The following is a 19520-nucleotide window of genomic DNA, read 5'->3' on the forward strand; positions in this document are numbered from 1 at the left end:
TTGGTTCTACTTTCAAATTTTTCCCAGAATCTGATCACTTCTCACCACCTCTTCTGTTGCCATTCTGGATTATTGACAGTAGCCTCCCAACTGGCTTCTCTGCTTTCCAAACAAAAACTGGAGTGATTTATTAATATTTAAGTCAAATTATATATTTCTTATATACTGAAAACCCTTCAGTGGCTCTCCATTTCACTCATATTAAAAGCCAGATTCCTTACAGTTGAGCCCATGTTCTCTCATAGCCCTTGTCTTTTCCGAGGGAGATATTGCCCACTGACCCAAGCACACTGGCCTCTCACTGGCCTCTTCCATGTACTATGCATACCTCAGGGCCTTTGCACTGGCTCTCTCTGCTTCCTAAAGTGCTCTTTCCCTAGAGTTCACCGTGGTTCCCTCATCTCCTACAGGTTTTTGTTCATACATCACCCTTTCCAGGAGTCCTTCACTAACTTCCATATTTTTAAAATTATAAAATACCTCCTACCTTTTATCACTTTCCATCTTCCTTTCCTGCTTTATCTTTCTCCATGTCATTTGTGCCATCTAAAATAGAACTTTTAAAAGTTATTTTGCTTACTCTCTGGGATAGAAGTTCCATAAAAATATGGAAAGATTCTTGTCTGTTTTGTTAACTGCTATACTCCTGGCTACCTAGAATGGATGAATGAATTGGATGTTTAGTCATAAGGGAACTTAAATGGATTTGTAAGATTTGGGGGCCTGCCGGCCACAAGCTCATGAAGAGTAACTGCAACCAAGACACAGTCTTTCCTGCATTAACCAGCGTCTCTGACCCTAACATTTTTAGGGAAAAGTTATCTTAATCTTTATGATACTATAATTAATTTTTAGATTTTCTAGTGGGTAAATATTTTTAAAGTGCTCATAATGTGTGCCTGGCACATGGTATGAGCTCTATAAATGTTTATTTTAAAAGTAACAAATACTTTATCAAGCATTTTGTGATAAATAATGACAGAATGTGAAACAAATAAACCTCAAGAGGTTCAGAGTGGCCCTAATTCAATAATGGAGAGAGGCTTTATTAATTATAGAGCTGGAATACAGACTGATGGCTTGGAAAAATAGAATACTCACATGCCCTCTCTATTCTGGGAAAAACAAAACTATTTCTGTACTCAAGGGGATTATATATACAAAGAGATTTATGGAATAAACTCTAAAGAATTGCTTTTGAACTTAAGTCCATAAAACATATGCTTATAAAAGGATAATTTCAGAGATATAGACTGAGGTAACAGAAAATGAAAAGGGTTTACATAGTATTCATTCATTCATTAAGTGAAAACTGATGCTCCAAGCACTGTGTTAGGGGCTAGGACCTGCCTTCTGGAATTTCACAATCTGGGAGCGAGACAGGCTAACCAGCAATTACCAATTCGGCCTTAGTGCTACGAAAGAGGTATGTCCAGAGTGGGTTGAAAACACAGAACTGCTTTCTCATCCCATTTGAGATATAAAAATAAAGAAATCATTTGCTGCCAATTAAACATAATGGACATTACTCACCTGTTTGTCTCTACTCCCTAAGGAAGTCCCATCAAAATGGAAGTAATAAAATTGAAAAAGGCATGAATCAGTGGTTTTTAACCTTGGCTGAGTATTTGAAATAGCAGCAGAAATTTTTAAAATCCTAGTACCTAGTTCGTACCCCAGATGAATTAAATCAGAACCTCTGGGGGTGGGAAGCAGGCATCAGTATTTTTATACTATAATTTTTGCAGAGAGAATGAGACAGGAAACAACAGAACACATAAGAAATCAATAGCATTTGAGAGCCTGAGAAGGGGCTGGACCTGTAATGGACTTAGAAAAACTGAAAGTACCAAAACCTAAACAGTTTCTGGGGGAAAGGAGGCTTGGAGGATGCCAATTAGAAGCAGCAAGATCTTTCCTGTAGCAGAACTTTGGAAAGGCTCAGGAATCAGAGAGATAGGGAATGGAGTTGGAGCCAAGAACTGGAGAGTTGGTTGGAAGTCTTCATGGGGAGCAGTCAGATGACCCAGATTTTACCCCAACACTGCCCCCTCCCCCATTCCTAGTTTGCTGTCTGGAGAGATGTGATGAGATGAGATGAGATGAGATGAGATGAGATGAGATGAGATGAGATGAGATGAGATGAGATGAGATGAGATGAGAGAGGGACTCAGGTACAGTTAAAGGCAAATATGTAATAGGCTTATGTGAAAGTCACCATCCTGAACTCCAAGGTGCCCTTCTGAAACCTCAGCAGCCAGATCTGTGCTGCCTGGTAGTCAACTGGAGGAGGCAGCTCTGGGCAGACTGGTCTCAGAGCAATGTCCAGGCAGATCCTGGCACAGGAGAGTGCAGGCCCCTCTGTAAGCCCTTTGGGGACATCTACCCACTCACAAACCCATAAACACCCAAACTGCTGCTGCTCAGCTTTAGAGGCCTCACTTTAAATAAGAAAAGATTCCAAAGATCACCAGACATTTGAGGAAAGTGTCCTAAGTGAAAGGCAAAGACCAAAACAGACTGGCAAAAGTGAATAAATAAAGGGAACTCAGAAAAACACACTCTAGTGAGCAGAAAAAAATTAGAGCTATATGTGGATAGATAGTTATGGACATACAGAGAGATCAGTGACAGATAGATGCTAGGCAGACATAGATAGATAGTGACATGAGATTACTAACCTCAGGAGAAAGCAGGAGAATGCTGCAAGGCATTGCAAGAGGTGCGCTAGCTGATGAAGCACCTGCACTCTGCATCCAGACCATGTAGGTTTGAGTCCTGGCTCCATCACTTCCTACCTGTATAATACTGGGCAAGTTACTTAACCTCTCTGTGCCTCAGTTTCCTTATCTGTAAAAAGGAGGTAGTGATGTTGAGGGAACAAAAAGGAACTCTTGGAAATTATGAATATGATGGCAGAATAGAAAGTTTTAAAGTAAGAGTTGAGGAAAACTCTAAGAATAATCAAAAAACCAAAGAAATGGAAAAATAGAAACAGCAAGAAAAAGATAAAGATAAAGATAAACCTGAGAAGTACAACAATCCAGAATTGCAGAGAAACAGACAGACAGACAGACAGACAGACAGAGTGACGGAGAGGAAGTCGTAAGAGTAATAACCAAAACCTTTCCCAGAAATGAAAGATAAGCTCAGATTGAAAGGGCCTTCTTGGTGCCCACATGTTTGATGGGGAAAACGCTCAGGGCATGTCACTGTGACATTTTTTGAACACTAAGGATAAAGTAAAGATCCCCAAAGCTTTCAGAGAGGGAGAAGCAGGTCACATACAAAGAACTGGACTTGAGTGGCAGAGGAAATAATCAAGCTCTAAGCAATGTGGACTTGTTCTGGAAAGGTCACTCTAGTTGTTCCAGGACATAAAAGTGGTTTGAGTTAGTTAGGTATATTTATCCCTTAAAAAATAGCTCTTGTGTGGTAGGCAGAGTGGGGGACTCAACTCTTTGCTCAGTAAATCTAAATATCACATACCTGCCTTTGTCTAGGATCATCTATTTCCTTTATTTTTAAACTAAGGTGAAAGAGTATAAATTTACCTCTTCTTTTCCTCCTCCAATTCCCTCTTCCCTCTTTCTTTTTCTTTCCCTTTGCTTTGTTTCTTCTCTCTTTCCCTTATTTTACCTTCTGAACCTTCACATTTTTGTTGTATCTATTTCTGTCTCTCCTTCTCCCTTTCTCTTTCTATCCACAGAAGTCTTATGTTTGTCTAATAATTGGCAGAAGAGATTTTTTTTTTTTTTGCTTTTTCAGTGATGAATAGTTGGCTTTAGATCAAAGACAAGCCCTGTGGTTTTCTGGCTGCCCCAGAAGGGCGGTGCAGCTGGCAGGCATCCCAGCTGCCTAGTGATAGGCATGTGGAAGAGATACCAAGCTCACAGGTCACTGTGTGTGTGTTCATGTTCGTGTGTTTTGCAGGCTAACAGCAGGCTGAAGCAGATTGAGAAGGAATATACTCAGAAGCTTGCCAAATCTTCACAGGTAAGCAACATTAAAAGAAATAAAACCAAGGTAAAACAAAAACAAAAATAAAACATACATAAAAGCCTATACATAAAAGCCTTTGTACTTTAGAGTTAAACTTAATTCTTTTCAGTTTTTTATGGATTAGTATCATATTTTTGATGGATATGAAATAGATAGTATATACTTCTAATATTTGTCTTATTAAAAATCAAGAAAAATTAGGCATATTGAACCATCACGCACACACACACATACACACACGCATACACACACACACTCACATGTTGTAAAACCAGCTTGTACACTTGAACAAGCCCAGGCTGAAATATGTTTCACAAGGGCAGGAGATATACGCCTACATTTGTGATGTGAGCAGTTTGATACCATCTGTGTTTTTTTGCAATATTTTATTTTGCTGCACTTAAAAGCTGCTTGAAACAAAACTCACAATGGCAAATAATTCTAGGTTAAATCAGCAACTCAACTGTTGACTCCATTTGGAAAAAAGAGGATTATAAATTCCTATATCCTTATCTTGCTGCTTATAATTACTGTAGTAGTTTTAGGGTAAGAAAGACTGATAATTGAATGCTTGTCTCTACTTGAAATATGATGCTCAGAGTACTTTTTCTGCATAAATTGTTATAATGATTTTCCATAGTGTCATTTAGGGAATCCCAAGCATTCCTTAGTTGTATGAGTAATTCTAGAACAAATAAATATTACTTGTCTTCATTTTGTCAATGGCTAAATTAAGCCATTTAATTTTAAAGGCATCATATCTAGTAATTTTAAAATTCAGCTTATCTTAGTATTTTTATATGTATATAGTGCTATGTGGTAGTAAACTGGAATTTATGTATCATCCTACTACATAATACCACATAATAGTAGTAACAACAACAAAGCAATAATATTATGGGGCAATAGCCATATTGACTCATTCAGTCTTCATTCACAATAACTGGTGTCAGAAACTATTATTGGCCCCATTTTTCCAGTTAAGAAATTGAGACTCAGAGAGACGAGATCACACAAGTTAGTAAATGACTAAGCCAAGGCCCAGCCTGGATCTGACTTCAAAGTAGAAGTTCTTAACCTTGTACTACCAGCCTGGCCCAAACCCTTACATTTTTAATATGACAAGACTCTGAGATGGTTATCGTGAAGTTTCTTCTATTCTATAATTATTTCCAAAATGTGCATATTATATAATTCACATCCCATTAGGAAAGCAAAAAGTCTTTGTCAAAGCAAAGAGTCATATATGTTTATATAAGAGATGATGATTATGTCTTGATTGCCATTATTCCAGCTCTTCCTTCAGAAAAGAACATGGAGAAATATCCTTTTTAATCCACTGAAAAATATTATTACAATTAAAATAAATCTTATTACTCCAAAAGTTAATGTTTAAACTAAAGAATTAAAAAAAATCCCCAATTGGCATACCCCAATATTCTGCTTATTTTGTTTTATGGTAAATGAGGGAGGCAGACCGAAAGTGAGATATAAGATAGCCAATAAAAATGCCTAAATAATGAGAGTGTAAACAAGAGTATTTAAGTGTCTCTAAAGGAATGTATGAAGAAGCCTGATTAGTTGATATTAAAGCAAATTAAATGTAAGTTAGTTCAGAAGAAAGCCTGAGCTTTGGAATCCACAGATCTGGATTTGAATACCAGCCCTACCACTTCTGTGACCTTGAGCCAGTTAACTGCCCTCTTTGGAATTCAATTTCCTCATTTACCAAATGAAAGAGCAGTGCTTACTTCATAGGATGGTTTTAACTATTAAGTAAAACAATGCCAACAATGTGTTTAGCACATTGCCTAGTACAGACTTAGTTATTATAACAGCAGTACTAAAATTGCAATGGAGAAAGGAAAGGAGAGAGGGAAGAATGAAAAAAGGCCTGGAAGGGGGCAGAAATTAATTTCTTCAGATACTATGGTTGTGAGTGTTCAAGAATTGATAAAATCTCCCTGCAAAGTTTGGAGAGGCATGGGGTTGCTACCTATTTTCCCAAGTAAAGACATGAAGGAGAAGGAGAAGGAAAAACCAACCAGTAATTATTATATGACCATCATTTCATAAATGAGAGGAGAGTGCAACAGCAAAAAAGAAAAAGAAATCTTAGAAATGGTGTAATAACATAATAAAAGTCCATCTTCTCATAAAAGGTAGGGTGAGATTTTACATTGATATTTCATTTGCCCACCTCTGAATACATATCAGTATTTATGTGTATATAAATATATGTATATATATTATGTCTGTCTACTGGCATTTGAGAAACATTGGTCTACAATGCCAGTCAGTTCAGAGAAACATACCAGATTATTTTTAAATGAACATTATAAAACAGGACTGTGAATCGACTTTTTCCATGGCATCAGCCCAAAATAGCTCTGCTTTTGTTTCCTAAAATATTAATTTGTAATATCTATATGAAAATGCTCCACTCCACTTCTTTCCTTGAAGTCAATACAATGTAAACATTAATAGTGGTAGCATTTTGTTTTATGGTTTTTAATTATGACTTTAATTATGATTCAATCAAAACTAGAAGGTTTTGTGCTGGGCGTGGTGATTTACGCCTGTAATCCTAGCACTTTGGGAGGCTGAGGCAGGAGGATGACTTGAGGCCAGAAGTTGAAGACCAGCCTGGGCAACATAGCAAGAGAGACCTCCATCTCTACAAAAAATCGAAAAATTAGCTGGGCGTGGTGGTGCACACCTGTAGTCCTAGCTACTCAGGAGGCTAAATCAGGGGGATCGCTTGAGCCCAGGTGTCCAAGGTTACAGTGAACTGTGATCATACCACTGCACTGCAGAGCAAGACCCTACCTCTAAAAAAAATTTTAAAAAAGCCTAGAAGGTGTTGATTTCAATATGATTGTATATATTAACTTTCATTTTTCTTGGAAACTTTTTACATTATCATTCTATGAAAAGGATAAATTATCTGAATATAATTTTCCAGGTGATGGTTGGTTTTTTTTATTACGATTATAATTCTACTACTTAAATATTTATTGAGTGCCAGTTATGTAGACTGCTCAGGTGAAAATAGTCTATTTTCTTATAGGTCTTATAGGTCTATAAACAGTAGAGTTTTGTTCCTCGCCTGAAGCATGTTCATTTTATTAATATGATTATTTATCAATTTTAAAGTAAATATTAAATTTTGTTTTAAAAATTATCCTTATTTTAGCTACCTGTCTATATCCATCTTATCTATCAGTCTTTTCACCAATTTGTCTATTTATCAAGCCAACGTATTTAACCTGAAGTGTTTTGATATTCTCTCCTTTATATCGCCTTCATGAAAGGTTTTAAAAATAGCTTTCCAAAGATAATCTCATTATTTCCCCCAAAGGAATCTCATTATTACCCCAAAGTATGTAAGATTTCATTTTCCACACAAAAACAAGCATGTCCTCCTCAAAACATCCTGTACTTTACTTGTAGTCCCTTCCAAAACCTGCATTTATTTCTTTTTGATGAATTTTTTTGTCCTAAATCTTCTGAAAAGGAGAGATGTCACTGTTTCATGCCCTTGTGATCATTTGAAATATCCCAGAATATTTTTATCTTCAGTCTTTGGTCACTTACAAGCTTGTCTCAGTCTTAGGGTTTTTTTAAAAAATTACTTTCTACTTTAAAAATATATTATATGATGGCAGTTGTGGATATATAAATCTACATGTGATAAAATTGCACAGAACTAAACATATACGCCCACATGCCCACTCTACAGAATTGAACCCACTTCTTCCACAAGTTGTTTACTTAGCTTAAAACATTGAAATCATAAGTTATTTTTACTTACTATTTGGCCCCATCTTCTCATGAAAGATCAATCTTAAGTTTCATGGTAGGCCAAGGCAATCTGACTCTTTCTTATATCTGGCTCCTCTGGCTCTGGGACTGCGAGTTGATTATTCTGTGCATCAGTTTTTGGCATTTACTATAAGAACTTAACCTTTTCTGTTTCACAGAGGAGCTATGAGAGTTAATTGAATTTATACCACAAGGGAAGCAATATTTAATCAAAATTCAGAAAATAGATGAAAACTTCATTCTCAGTAAATAAATACCTCTACACATAGCAGAAGGTTCAAGTTTGCATTTAATAATATTGACATACTGCTATTGTGTATGTTGTCATTTACAATTGTCTTAATATCTGATTGTTTACAAATTCTAAATGTTAATCTTTTTACAGTGACTTTGCTCACTTTTAAAAACATAAATACTCCATATTTTATTATAAAGATGCTATTATGTATGTCAATAGTAACAACTAATATTTCTATGGGAAATACAAAATATAAAAACTGACTCTGAACAGTTTCTATTTATTGCCTTATAATGCTGTAATCTAGTTTTGTCACCAAATAAGTTGGAAAAACTGAGCTCCAATAAAGATAACTAACTTGTCCAATATTTCTCACCAACTGGCCCCTTCCCATAGAACCAACAGAAATATATCCTAACCCAGGACTAATGTTGTTTTTTTATTAGAAGAAACAACTATTTCCTGCTTTTAAAAAGTCATCACTATTGAATTCAAAAGGAAATGAATACATCCAAACCAAAGGAAAGGGCAATGCTCTCAGAAGACCAATTAAATACAAAAATTCCTCATCAGATGGTTAATTTGAAAAGTTAGAGGAACACTGTCCTGGAGACAAATGTAAAGTATACTACAGGAGTCTCTGAAATGGCACTATTTGAACCAAAATTAACTTTCGTGACTATATATCAGAAAGGAGACACCCATTTGGAAGTATAAACTTCTTTTCAATACCAAAACCTTGTTTAAAGAAAAGTAAAGTTGGCTAGTTAGAGGAACTAATTAGTGCAGTGATTGATCTGTGTTTTTCAAATCCTGCCTATCTCCTTAGTTGGATGTCATTTTCAACAATGTGAAATATTTGACCTCCTTTCATGCCTCTGATTCTTCTTTTATGAAAGATAGGCAATAGTAATATTTGTTTCACAGTAGTAAATGACATAAGAAGTTAAAGTATTTAACACAATACACAAATGTTAATGAATACCCAAAATTTATTGTGTAGAATTAGGTGACTTTGAGGAATGAACTCTGTTCATTATTTTCTTTGGTTATTGCAGTTCAAAGTATTATGAAAAGCAGAGTAGCTTTTCTTATTCTAATAAGTATATTTCTCAGTAAAATAAAATCTGACACTTTCATATTTTTGAGATCACAGATGTTCTTTCTTCTGATGAGTAAATATTGTGGAATGCTATAGTGGAAATGTCTTCCAAGTATATTTGGTTCAGCAGTTGTTCACCATTCATAGTTTTATTATAGTCTTTTATTGTGTGGAATTTCATGCATTATAATAGTGTGTCATATGTTAATTGAAAATATTTAGCTTGTGGAATAGAGTTTTGCCAAATCCATTCTTTCGTTAAGCATAAATACATATAAAATAGATGCCTCTCCCTGAAGAATTTGAAGTTATAGCATGCTGTTTTCATTTTAGATCATAGCAGAACTTCAGACAACCATTTCCTCTCTGAAAGAGGAGAACAGCCGGCAGCAGCTTGCTGCAGAAAGGCGGCTCCAGGATGTTGTACAAAAGTTTGAAGATGAGAAGAAGCAGCTGATTAGAGATAATGACCGAGCAATCAAGGTAATCTGAAGACTTCAGTAACCAGTGGTACCAGCTGCTTTAATGTAATTAAAAGGAGGGCTGAAATCCCAGCAGTGGGCAGATGAATGCAGGTATCTGGCTTGTTCACACAGCCTGCAGTAATTCCATTCACTGGACTCTACCTTTGATGTATCCAGTGACTCAGGCTGACTTCCCTCTAAGAGATCGCATGCCAGCATAAAAAGTCATTTTTGGCAAGCCCAATCCATTCACATTGAACAAATATTTGAAAAATACCCTGTCCTTTCTCTTGAGAACCACTTTGGAATTGTCTCTTGAAATTAGAATGACTGTTTTAGCCCAATACTGCTGGCTATTAAATTCAGAAGTCAGCTTCCAATTTACATTCTATTCTTTGCCCACATCCTTTCATTATGTATTTGCATAATGGGAAAAAACCTATTGGAGGTTTGGAATGCCAACCATTTGATGTGCTTTGACACAGTACAGGGTAGATGTGTTGCTGCTGAGAACCTAGGTTGTTTCCAAATGACTTCAGAGAATCACACCTTTAATAGCAACAGAAAATTCCCTGGACCCTAATTCTTTAGGTGATAGGCAGTTAGATCTCAAAGTAGTTTTTTCTTGGCTTTATAGCAGTGAGTGTTATTGTTAAGTGTCTACATCATGCTGTGTTTAATCTATGAGGATAAGCATCTGGAAACCTTTATAAATAAGGCTTAAAAGAGAACAAAAATTTCTTTTAAGAATTCACAGCAAAAGATTATTTTTCAGTGACTTTACTTTGCTATAACAATACTTAAAACGTGTAGAGTAATCATACAAAGCAAAGAAAAAGAAAAGAAAAATTGGGGTTTTATAGCTGCTCTTTTCTGCCTAACCTCTCCATCTTCCTATTCTATAACCTATTGTAGACAGTCTGTGTAATTTAGGAAAAAGTTCGCATTAATGTAAGTTGCTTTTTTATATGTTCCGTTTAAGCCTGAACAACACTAGATAGAATAAAAAGCCTTAAGGGATGGACAAAACCTCAGAGGCCACTATATCCAGCCTCCTCACTTTACTGATGAGGACTTATTTTTTTGTTAATGACATTTCCCCTATATATTTCCACCTGTGACCTTTTTCTCCCAATGTATGTTATGAGACCAAAAAAAAAAGATGTTTCTTTTTCATATTCTGGTAATTTAAAAACATCTTTCAAGTTTTGTTCATTTACAAATACACAGGAAGTGCCCCATTGATCTGTATAACAGTTTTACTTTGTATGAACTGCATACTTTGTTTCCATTGTTGTAGTTGTATAAAATTTTCATTTTAGGTGAATTTATTTTCCACTTTATATCCAAATGCGAAGTGGTAGGTAATTTCCAAATTTTAAATAAGTAATTAAATCCCCAAATAAGCAAAAAGGAAAAGCATAAATTACTCCTAACAACATAAGTTTTAGTATTGTTTCTTGAAGATTAAAAAATATCTTGAAAGAATTATAATTAGTATAATTGCATATTTTAAATTATTTATTCTTATACTTCTAATTCATTTACCTATTAAAAGAGAAAAAACATTCTGATCTCAATTGCAAACAAAGCCCCAAATCACAAAGACTGAATTTAAAAGATGGCAGTTTAAATGTATATAACATATATACAAAACATATGTACCATATGTTACCTGAAAATAAAGAATTAAAATTACAATATAAGTAAGATATAGTTCTGCTTTGATTCACTTACTTAGATTATGTGTAAAGTGAATGACTTTGACTTTTTTTTTTTTTACTAACCACATTCAGGTTGCCAAGATAATTGATTCATTAGCATTCATTGCCTTGGTTCTTTTTTTTCAGACTATGTTGCAAAAAACCGTAAGAATAATAGCTGATATTTAGTCAACAGGTACTATGTGCCAGGCTCTCTGCCAAACATTTTCATATATCTCACGTTCCATTGTCTCATTTAAGCCTTACGATAATCTTTATGAGAAAGGTATTTCTATCATCCCCATATTACGAATGGAGAAACTGGGGCTCTGAGGTTAAATAACCAGCCCAAGATGCTACTATAAACAAGTGGCAGAATCAGGTTCAAGACACAGTCTGTCTTACTTGAGAGTCTCAAACAGTAACTATTATACCTTATCCATCCTCCTACATTCTATGAATATGAGTCAAATGGTCAAGTGCAAAAATGAACCTGGATATTCTCACTCTCCTCTCTGTCTTCCTGAAAGATGTAGCATTTTTGTAACAGTTGTTTGCTTTGGATATTCTAATTATATTTGAGTGTTTTATACATATAGATACATAGATAGATATTGATACTCAGTGGCACAGTCACCATGAGGCTTGAGTTTTTGAAACCAAATATATTTGTCTACAGATATATTCAATAGTGCTGTAAAAACAGTGTGCATGCTAATTGTGAAACTCACTACACCCTACTTCCAGGTTGATAATGAATTGAGCTCTCTCAAGCTGGTGATCAAAAATGGAGATGGAGAGTAAACCCTAGTACTCATTCTTTCAAAGCTTACGATTATGTTTCCATGGATAAATAGCACCTTTCATTTAGTAATTCTCTAGAGAAAATTTGATGTATAAAGTAGGCTACTGAAATCCACTTAAAGGACCACCAGTCTGGTACAGTGTAAATTGATAAAACATTTCTGGAGGATAATTTGGCAATAGTTTTCATTATTAAATAGCCTGAGAGACACACCTAGCCTTTGACCCATTTTTCAGAATTTGCCCTAAGGTGGCAATTAAGAGTTGCACTAAGCTTTAGCTAGTCAAAAAAAAAAAAAAAAAAAAAATGGTTGTTCTAGCTTTCATTCATTTAGTCAATAACTATTTCTTGAGCTCCTATTATGTTCCAGGCACCTGCAATACCAGCATTTTCAATCTCCTTATTGTTCACCAGAGAAAATAGACTGAAAACTATGTACTATTGAAAATGGTGTTAAAGAAGGGTATTTAAGGATATTGAAAATGTTCACAAGATATTTTTCCATGAAAATTCAGGTTATAAGACATATAACTATTAGCTTATTTTTGCAAATAAAGTACATATCAAGAGAAAAAAGACTGTAATCATATATCAAAATTTTACTAGTAGATATCTCTGAGTGGCAAAATTTGTTATTTTTCTTATTTTATCTGTATTTAAATTATAACATCACTTTTTGCAATAACAAACAATAATAAGTGTTTGGTAAAAAAGGAAGAGCTACCAGCCTGAAGAAATCCAGTGGACATTATGGGAATAGTAGTAGTAGTCGCTAACACTAACAGAGACATGATCCTGCTATCCAAGAAATAGCAGATAAAGTAAGGTCTTTCATAGCACAGAATTCCTTTAGTGTAAAATGAGTTATAGAAATAAACTAAGTGGCTCACTCCTGTAATCCTAGCATTCTGGTAGGCCAAGGTAGAAGGTTGACTAAAGGTCAGGAGTTTGAGACCAGCCTGAAAAAGAGCAAGACCCCATCTCTACAAAAAAACAGAAAGAAATTATCTGGATAACTAATAATATATACATAGAAAAACATAGCCAGGTATGGTGGCGCATGCCTGTAGTCCCAGCTACTCAGAAGGTTGAGGCAGAAGGATCGCTTGAGCCCAGGAGTTTGAGGTTGCTGTGAGCTAGGTTGACGTCATGGCACTCACTCTAGCCTGGGGCAACAGAGTGAGACTCTTTCTCAAAACAAAAACAAAAACAACAGTTTATAAGAATATATCTGTTATGCTGTGATAGCTTAAAAATATTGAGTAAAAAAATCTTTATCATTTATTTACTCTTTAGTTCACTCTTTACATTACAAGCACCCCAGAACTTGGGGTTATATGCCCATAATTCTTTGGATCAGGAACTTGGTCAGGGATCAGCTAGGTGATTCTTCTGCTTAATGTGTGGTATTGGCTGGGGTTCCTCATGGGGTTACATTCATCAGGAAGCTTGACCAGAGCTGGAATGTCTGAGATGGTTCCAGGCCCTCTCTATATGGCCTTTCTCTCTTACAGAGTAGTCAGACTTTTCACACAGCAGCTAGTATGAAAGAGAGGGCGTTGAAAGAGGTGAAGGCAGAACCCACAATTTGTTAAGGCTTGCCCTAGGAAGGTTCACAGTGTCACTTCCACCACATGCTGTTGGTCAAGATAGGTCACAAGGCCAACCCAGAATCAAGAGGAGGAAAAGTAGATTCCACCTCTCAATGGGAGAATTAACTAGGATAATGAGAGATTTTGAGACCACCTTAAATTCACCATAGCAGTCTGTACTAAAGGTCCAGGTTTCATCTCTCATTTATTCCTCAGCTCTACAAAATAGTACAAAGAAAAATATCTATATTCCTACTACCAAGAATCGATGGTAATTAACATCATGGCATATTTGCATCCTTTTTTTAAAAAAGAAAATCTACTCTATCATTTTTATAAAAATGGAAAATGTCATATGCTCATTATAAATACGTCAAAATGCAAGAGGGAAAATGCCGAAAGTGTTTAAAATCACCCCAAATCCCATCACCCAGAAACAACCATCAAAAATTAGGTGAAAATAATTTCAGATATCCTCCTCCATGTAAGGGAAAAAAGAAAGGAAAGCCAAATGGACTTACGAAAGGCATACTACTCTAGATTCTGTTTATTGTTTGTTTTAGGAAAATCTTTGATTTTACTGTCATTTAACAGGTGGAAGAAACTAGAGTAAAGCAGAAGAAATTGTTAAACTTTTGGATAGAATTTATTGATTTTTGGCTGAAAAATGTGTGTGTTTGCAGCCTCATACTTTCTTTCATAACCCTTACCACTTCCTCCAACCTTGGATAGTATCATTATTTTCACACTGTCCAGGTTTATAATACTCACAATTTGCTTAAATGGATGCAGTGCTTACACGAGGCCTTTTTCCATAGTGTCTCCATTCCCAAAGTTTTTACCTTTGAGTTGTTTCTTAATTGACTGAATGTTACTAATGATACTTTTTTCCCTGAGTTTTTTCATGATTATGAATGTCTGCTGGTTAACCTTTAAGTTTGAGTGACATGTCAGCTGAGCGTGGTATTCCTGTTCACATTTTCTTCCCACGCGTAGACATTGCATACCTAGCGTTTAGTATTGCCATGAGAGGGCTGAGCAAGACTAAGCGTTCCTCCGCATAAATGATTTCCTGTTTCTGAGGGATTCCTGAAGAGGTCTTTGTATATATATCATTTTGGTTTAGCAAATTAACCAGGATAAATTTGGTTATTAACCAAGATCTGTCTAAATGTTCAGCATTCAATAACAAATGCTCCTGAGGCACAGTGATTGTAAGTAACAGTGATTTGCAGTGTCTCTGCACGTTCTCTGGCCTGAGGGAAGGGAAACAAGGGCTGGAGTAGAGGCAAACATGCAGTCTTGCAGGACTGACTGTTCTCTCTTTGAGATTTCGCAAATGTATTTCAGGGTTCATACTACCTCAGTGGGAGGGGATATCCCTCCCTTTTCTGAATGATCCCAGTGTGTGTGTATCCATGAAGTCCCAAAACCATCTCGTCCCCAGAAGTAGCCAGCCCTGATATTGTTTCCTCCCACATCCACACTTGTTTTCCTACCACATCCATCTCCACTACTCTCAGCTGGAAGAGGAAAAGCTGAAGCCACTGCAGAGTTTTCTTCTTTCCAAATTTAGTGAGATTACTGAGAATTCTCAGAATTTTGTTGACTAATAACAAAATAATTATTTGGAGCACATTGGCAGGTTTTGCACTTGAGCCACTTTGCAACTTTCCAGTATGCTCCAGGATCATGTTTATTTCCTTGACCATGGGTTTTTGATGGTTTATTATATTTGTCTTATACTTATACTTATACTTATACTACCCTATATCGTTCTATTAGTGCATTTTTGCTATTTTTTTACTCTTATTTACTCATTTCACTTGGTGTTGGGAGAAGGAAATTCAATCTACTATTTGATATTACAATGTCTGTTTGAATTCTTTATGACATTTTACAAGGGACCTGTGTTGGTCAGCTATTACCACAATAATGGTGTGTAACAGTTTATCAGTAACTTTTAATAACATTTATTTTTCTTAAAACATCTGTGGGTCCCTGGTGTGGCTTGAATTCAGGCTGTACATTGACTGGGTCTGACTCCAGACTTTAAATTGGGTTCAGGTCAGCTCTACATATCTGTAAAGTCTCTACTGGCTGTACTAGTAGCTACTTGGGGTGTCCTCTTGATGATGGATTACAGAAGTGCAAGAGGATGAATAGAAAAACATCCTGCATCCTCACCCTCATTTCTATCCATATAGAAATGAGGCAGGAAAATTATATAGCCACTGTAGCAGGAGACTGTGAACATCTGTGAATAATGATTTAATTTGCACATAATCAGTCTCTAAAAATTCCCTTAGCTCCATGGTAGCGCTTTCCCTTATCATCTCCCTTTCTGAAACCCTCTTTCCCCTTCCCATTTCTTGTCTCCTTTTCCTCTTTATTGCACTCAAATCATACTATTACCCAGGGCCTCTGTTTTCTCTGTATACATTGTCCTGGGACAATCTTATCCCTTCATGTAAACTTATATACAAATGAATTTTGAATTTTCACCTCCACCCAAACTGTTTTTCTACACTTTCAGACTACATTTCTGACCACCATTGGACATTTCTATTTGGATGGTCCATTGGATGCTCAAGCTAGACATATCACAAACTGAATTTATCTTCCTCTTGCTCTTCCCCTATCCCCAACCTGCCCTTCTTCTGGTATCGATTATCTGAATTAAAGTACCACCATCATCCACCTAATCACTCATGTCAGATTCCTAGAAGTCCTCTTGAATTAATTCTTTCCTTCCCTTTTCTCTGATAGATCAATTCCTACAGACAACTCCTAAATATCTCCAAACTTATACTCTACTCCCCAATCACTAGTTCCCACCCTCTTAATCAAACTTCATTATCTTTCATCTTGGCTAGTGCAATCCCTCCTATCAAGAATCACTGCCAATAACTTGACCGTCTCAAATCTATCCCTCACACTGTTGAGAAGGGGACTTTTCTAAACCACAAATATGAGCCTGTTGTTCTTACTTAAATCAATGGCTTTCAATTGCCTACAGCTGTGGTTCCCAACAAACTGGGCCACACAGCAGGAGCTGAGGCAGTCAGGTGAGTGAAGCTTCATCTCTATTTACAGCTGCTTCCCATCACTCACATCAGCACCTGAGCTCCGCCTCCTGTCAGATCAGTGGCAGCATTAGATTCTTATAGGAGCGTAAACTCTACTGTAAACTACATGTGCAAGGGGTCTAGGTTGCGTGCTCCTTATAAGAATCTAGTGCCTGGTGATCTGAGGTGGAGCTGAGGGGGTGATGCTAGCTCTGGGAGGCGGCTGCAAATACAGATTATCATTAGCAGGGAGGTTGCATTATGGTGAGTTGTATAATTATTTCATTATATATTATAATGTAATAATAATAGAAATAAAGTGCACAATAAATGTAATGTACTTGAATTGTCCCAAAACCACCCCTCCCAATACATGGAAAAATTGTCTTCCACGAAACCAGTCCCTGGTGCCAAAAAGGTTGGGGACCACTGGCCTACAGGGCAGAACTATACTGTCAGCATGGCATACAAAACACTTTCTGATCGAAACCAGCAGTTCTCAAGGTGTCATCCTCAGACTCTTGTGGGTCCCTGAGACCTTTACAAGGGCTCCACAAAGTCAAAACTATTTTCACAATAACACACAGACATCACTTGCCTTTTTCACTGTATTGACATTTGCATAGTTGGTGTAAAAGCAGTGGTGGGTAAAACTGCTGGCACTTTTGTATGAGCAAGGCATTATTGACATTAAACCATACTAGTAGTCATTATTTTCTTCACCCTCACATACTTGTGGTTAAAAAAATAAAATCCCAAAGTGATAAAATCTACAGACGGTTCCTGACTTCCAATGGTTTGACATCCTTTTTTTCTTTTACTTTACCATGGGTTTATCATGGTATTAAGCACATTGTCGACTTATGATATTTTCAATTTAAAATGAGTTTATTGGAATGTAACCCCATCCTAAGTTGAGGAGCATCTGTATTAATTTTATTAAATTTCAAACCTTGAGGACACACCTGTTTTAATATTAATAAGGAAGTACACATAAAGCACATCTGCTGCATACTGAAGTAGGATGAATGTCTTAAGGTAAAGCAGTTCTGCATTTGAGTGTGAGCTGAACTCTAGTCACTCTGGAAGTACAGTTGACAGGCAACCTATGCTTATTCAGACTTGAGTGTTTGGCAGACATTTTCCTGAAAATGAATGAAGTGAGCCTGACACTTCAAGGATAACAACTGACGCTATTGTTGCTAATGATAAAATTTGAAGTTTCAAGCAAAAATTAGAATTTTGGAAAACTAGTACCACCGCTGTGAGCTTGACAGCTTCCCAATATTTAAAGACTTTTCTGATGAGATCAGGGGTATTAATAGTGATGAGAATAGGAAGGGGGGGGGAAGAGAGTGAAGTGTATCAACATTTGGAAGATTTGTATAATTCACTGAACTATGTTTTCCAAATGACCAATACCTGAAGTTACAAAACCATTCATGGGTAAAAGATCAATTCAAAGTACAAAAGTGACCAATGGATTTTAATGTAATAGTATGAAAAGTTCACTGAGAGAGTTTCAGATTCCTCATTCCAACTAACTTCTAAGAAATTACCACTTGTCAAGTTTTGGTGTAGTAACAAAGAATATCCCCAATCATCTAAAAAGCCTCCTAAAAGACTCCTTGCTTTTCTATGTATCTGTGTGAGACTAGATTTTCTTGCTGCACTTCAATCAAAGCAACATTTTGCAAGAAATTGAATGCAGAAGCAGATGTAAGAATCCAGAATCCTTCTATTGAATCTGACATTAAAATGATTTGTAAAAATATAAAACATAACCACCTATCTATTTTTTTTTGCTTTGGAAAATAGTTATTTTTTATTAAAATTTTATATTTTTATTCACAAATAGTGGTTTCATTACTGCTATTTTAAAATTAACTAAATGTTTTAAAATGTATTAGTCTTAATTTCTTAATATGGCAAATATCAATAGATGTAGCCCACATAAACAAAACCTCTGTTGGGTTGTCAATTTTTAAAGGTGAAAAGTTCCCCAAAACTTTGAGAACCACTTGTCTAGATGTCCCCCATCTCCACCTCATCAAATGCCAGCCCTCAACAAAGATGCCATGCTCTCTGTGATCCCGTGCCTCCATGTGAAATGTCCGTGAGGGCTGTGTAAATGTCCTTTTCCTGTAAGACTTAAATGTCATCTTCTCTGTGAAGTGTCAGAGTGAGAAGCTCATGCCATCCTTATTCATTCCTGTAATGATGTTTTTGCTGCATTGTAATGCTGATCCACAATCCCTTATCCAAATCCTTTGAGGTTGGATATGTTTTGCAAATCAGAATTTGCAGATTCTAGGAAGGTGATACAGTGCTTGTACTCTATCCCCAGTGGGGTCTGGGGCAACACAATATACTCAGACACATAAGTGAACAGCGAAGTATGAAAATTCTGAGATTTATAAATACCCTTATTACATCAGTCAAGTTTTTTTCCCAAAGAAGTTAATTGCAACATTTTGAAAGGAATTTGTATTTTTCAGTGGAGTTTTAAATTTCAGGTCTGCAGATAGGACATTGTGGACCTGCATCTTGAGTAATTCTCTTCTCACCAACTTGAATCTGAGCTTTTTAAGAGCAAACACTTAGTACAATGTTTGTTTCCATGGGAGTGTTAAAAATATGCTGAATAAATGAATGATGTTACCTCATAAACCACAAAAGCCTCTGATAATTTATAATATCACTTTATCCTCATGTTATTTT

General features: G+C 36.1%; 1 protein-coding gene across 4 annotated transcripts in view; it reads left to right on the forward strand.

Moving 5' to 3' along the window:
• Nucleotides 1-19520, forward strand: part of CEP112 (centrosomal protein 112) — a 430862-nt gene that overhangs the window by 328280 nt on the left and 83062 nt on the right. For all 4 annotated transcript variants that reach the window (XM_075994691.1, XM_075994693.1, XM_012747355.2 and 1 more), the window contains 2 exons: nt 3934-3996; nt 9501-9650. In XM_075994691.1, coding sequence (XP_075850806.1) covers nt 3934-3996; nt 9501-9650 — 213 coding nt within the window. The remainder of the gene's footprint in view (nt 1-3933; nt 3997-9500; nt 9651-19520) is intronic.

This window comes from Microcebus murinus, chromosome 18, assembly GCF_040939455.1.
Source record: "Microcebus murinus isolate Inina chromosome 18, M.murinus_Inina_mat1.0, whole genome shotgun sequence".
In the NCBI taxonomy this organism is placed as follows: domain Eukaryota; kingdom Metazoa; phylum Chordata; class Mammalia; order Primates; family Cheirogaleidae; genus Microcebus; species Microcebus murinus.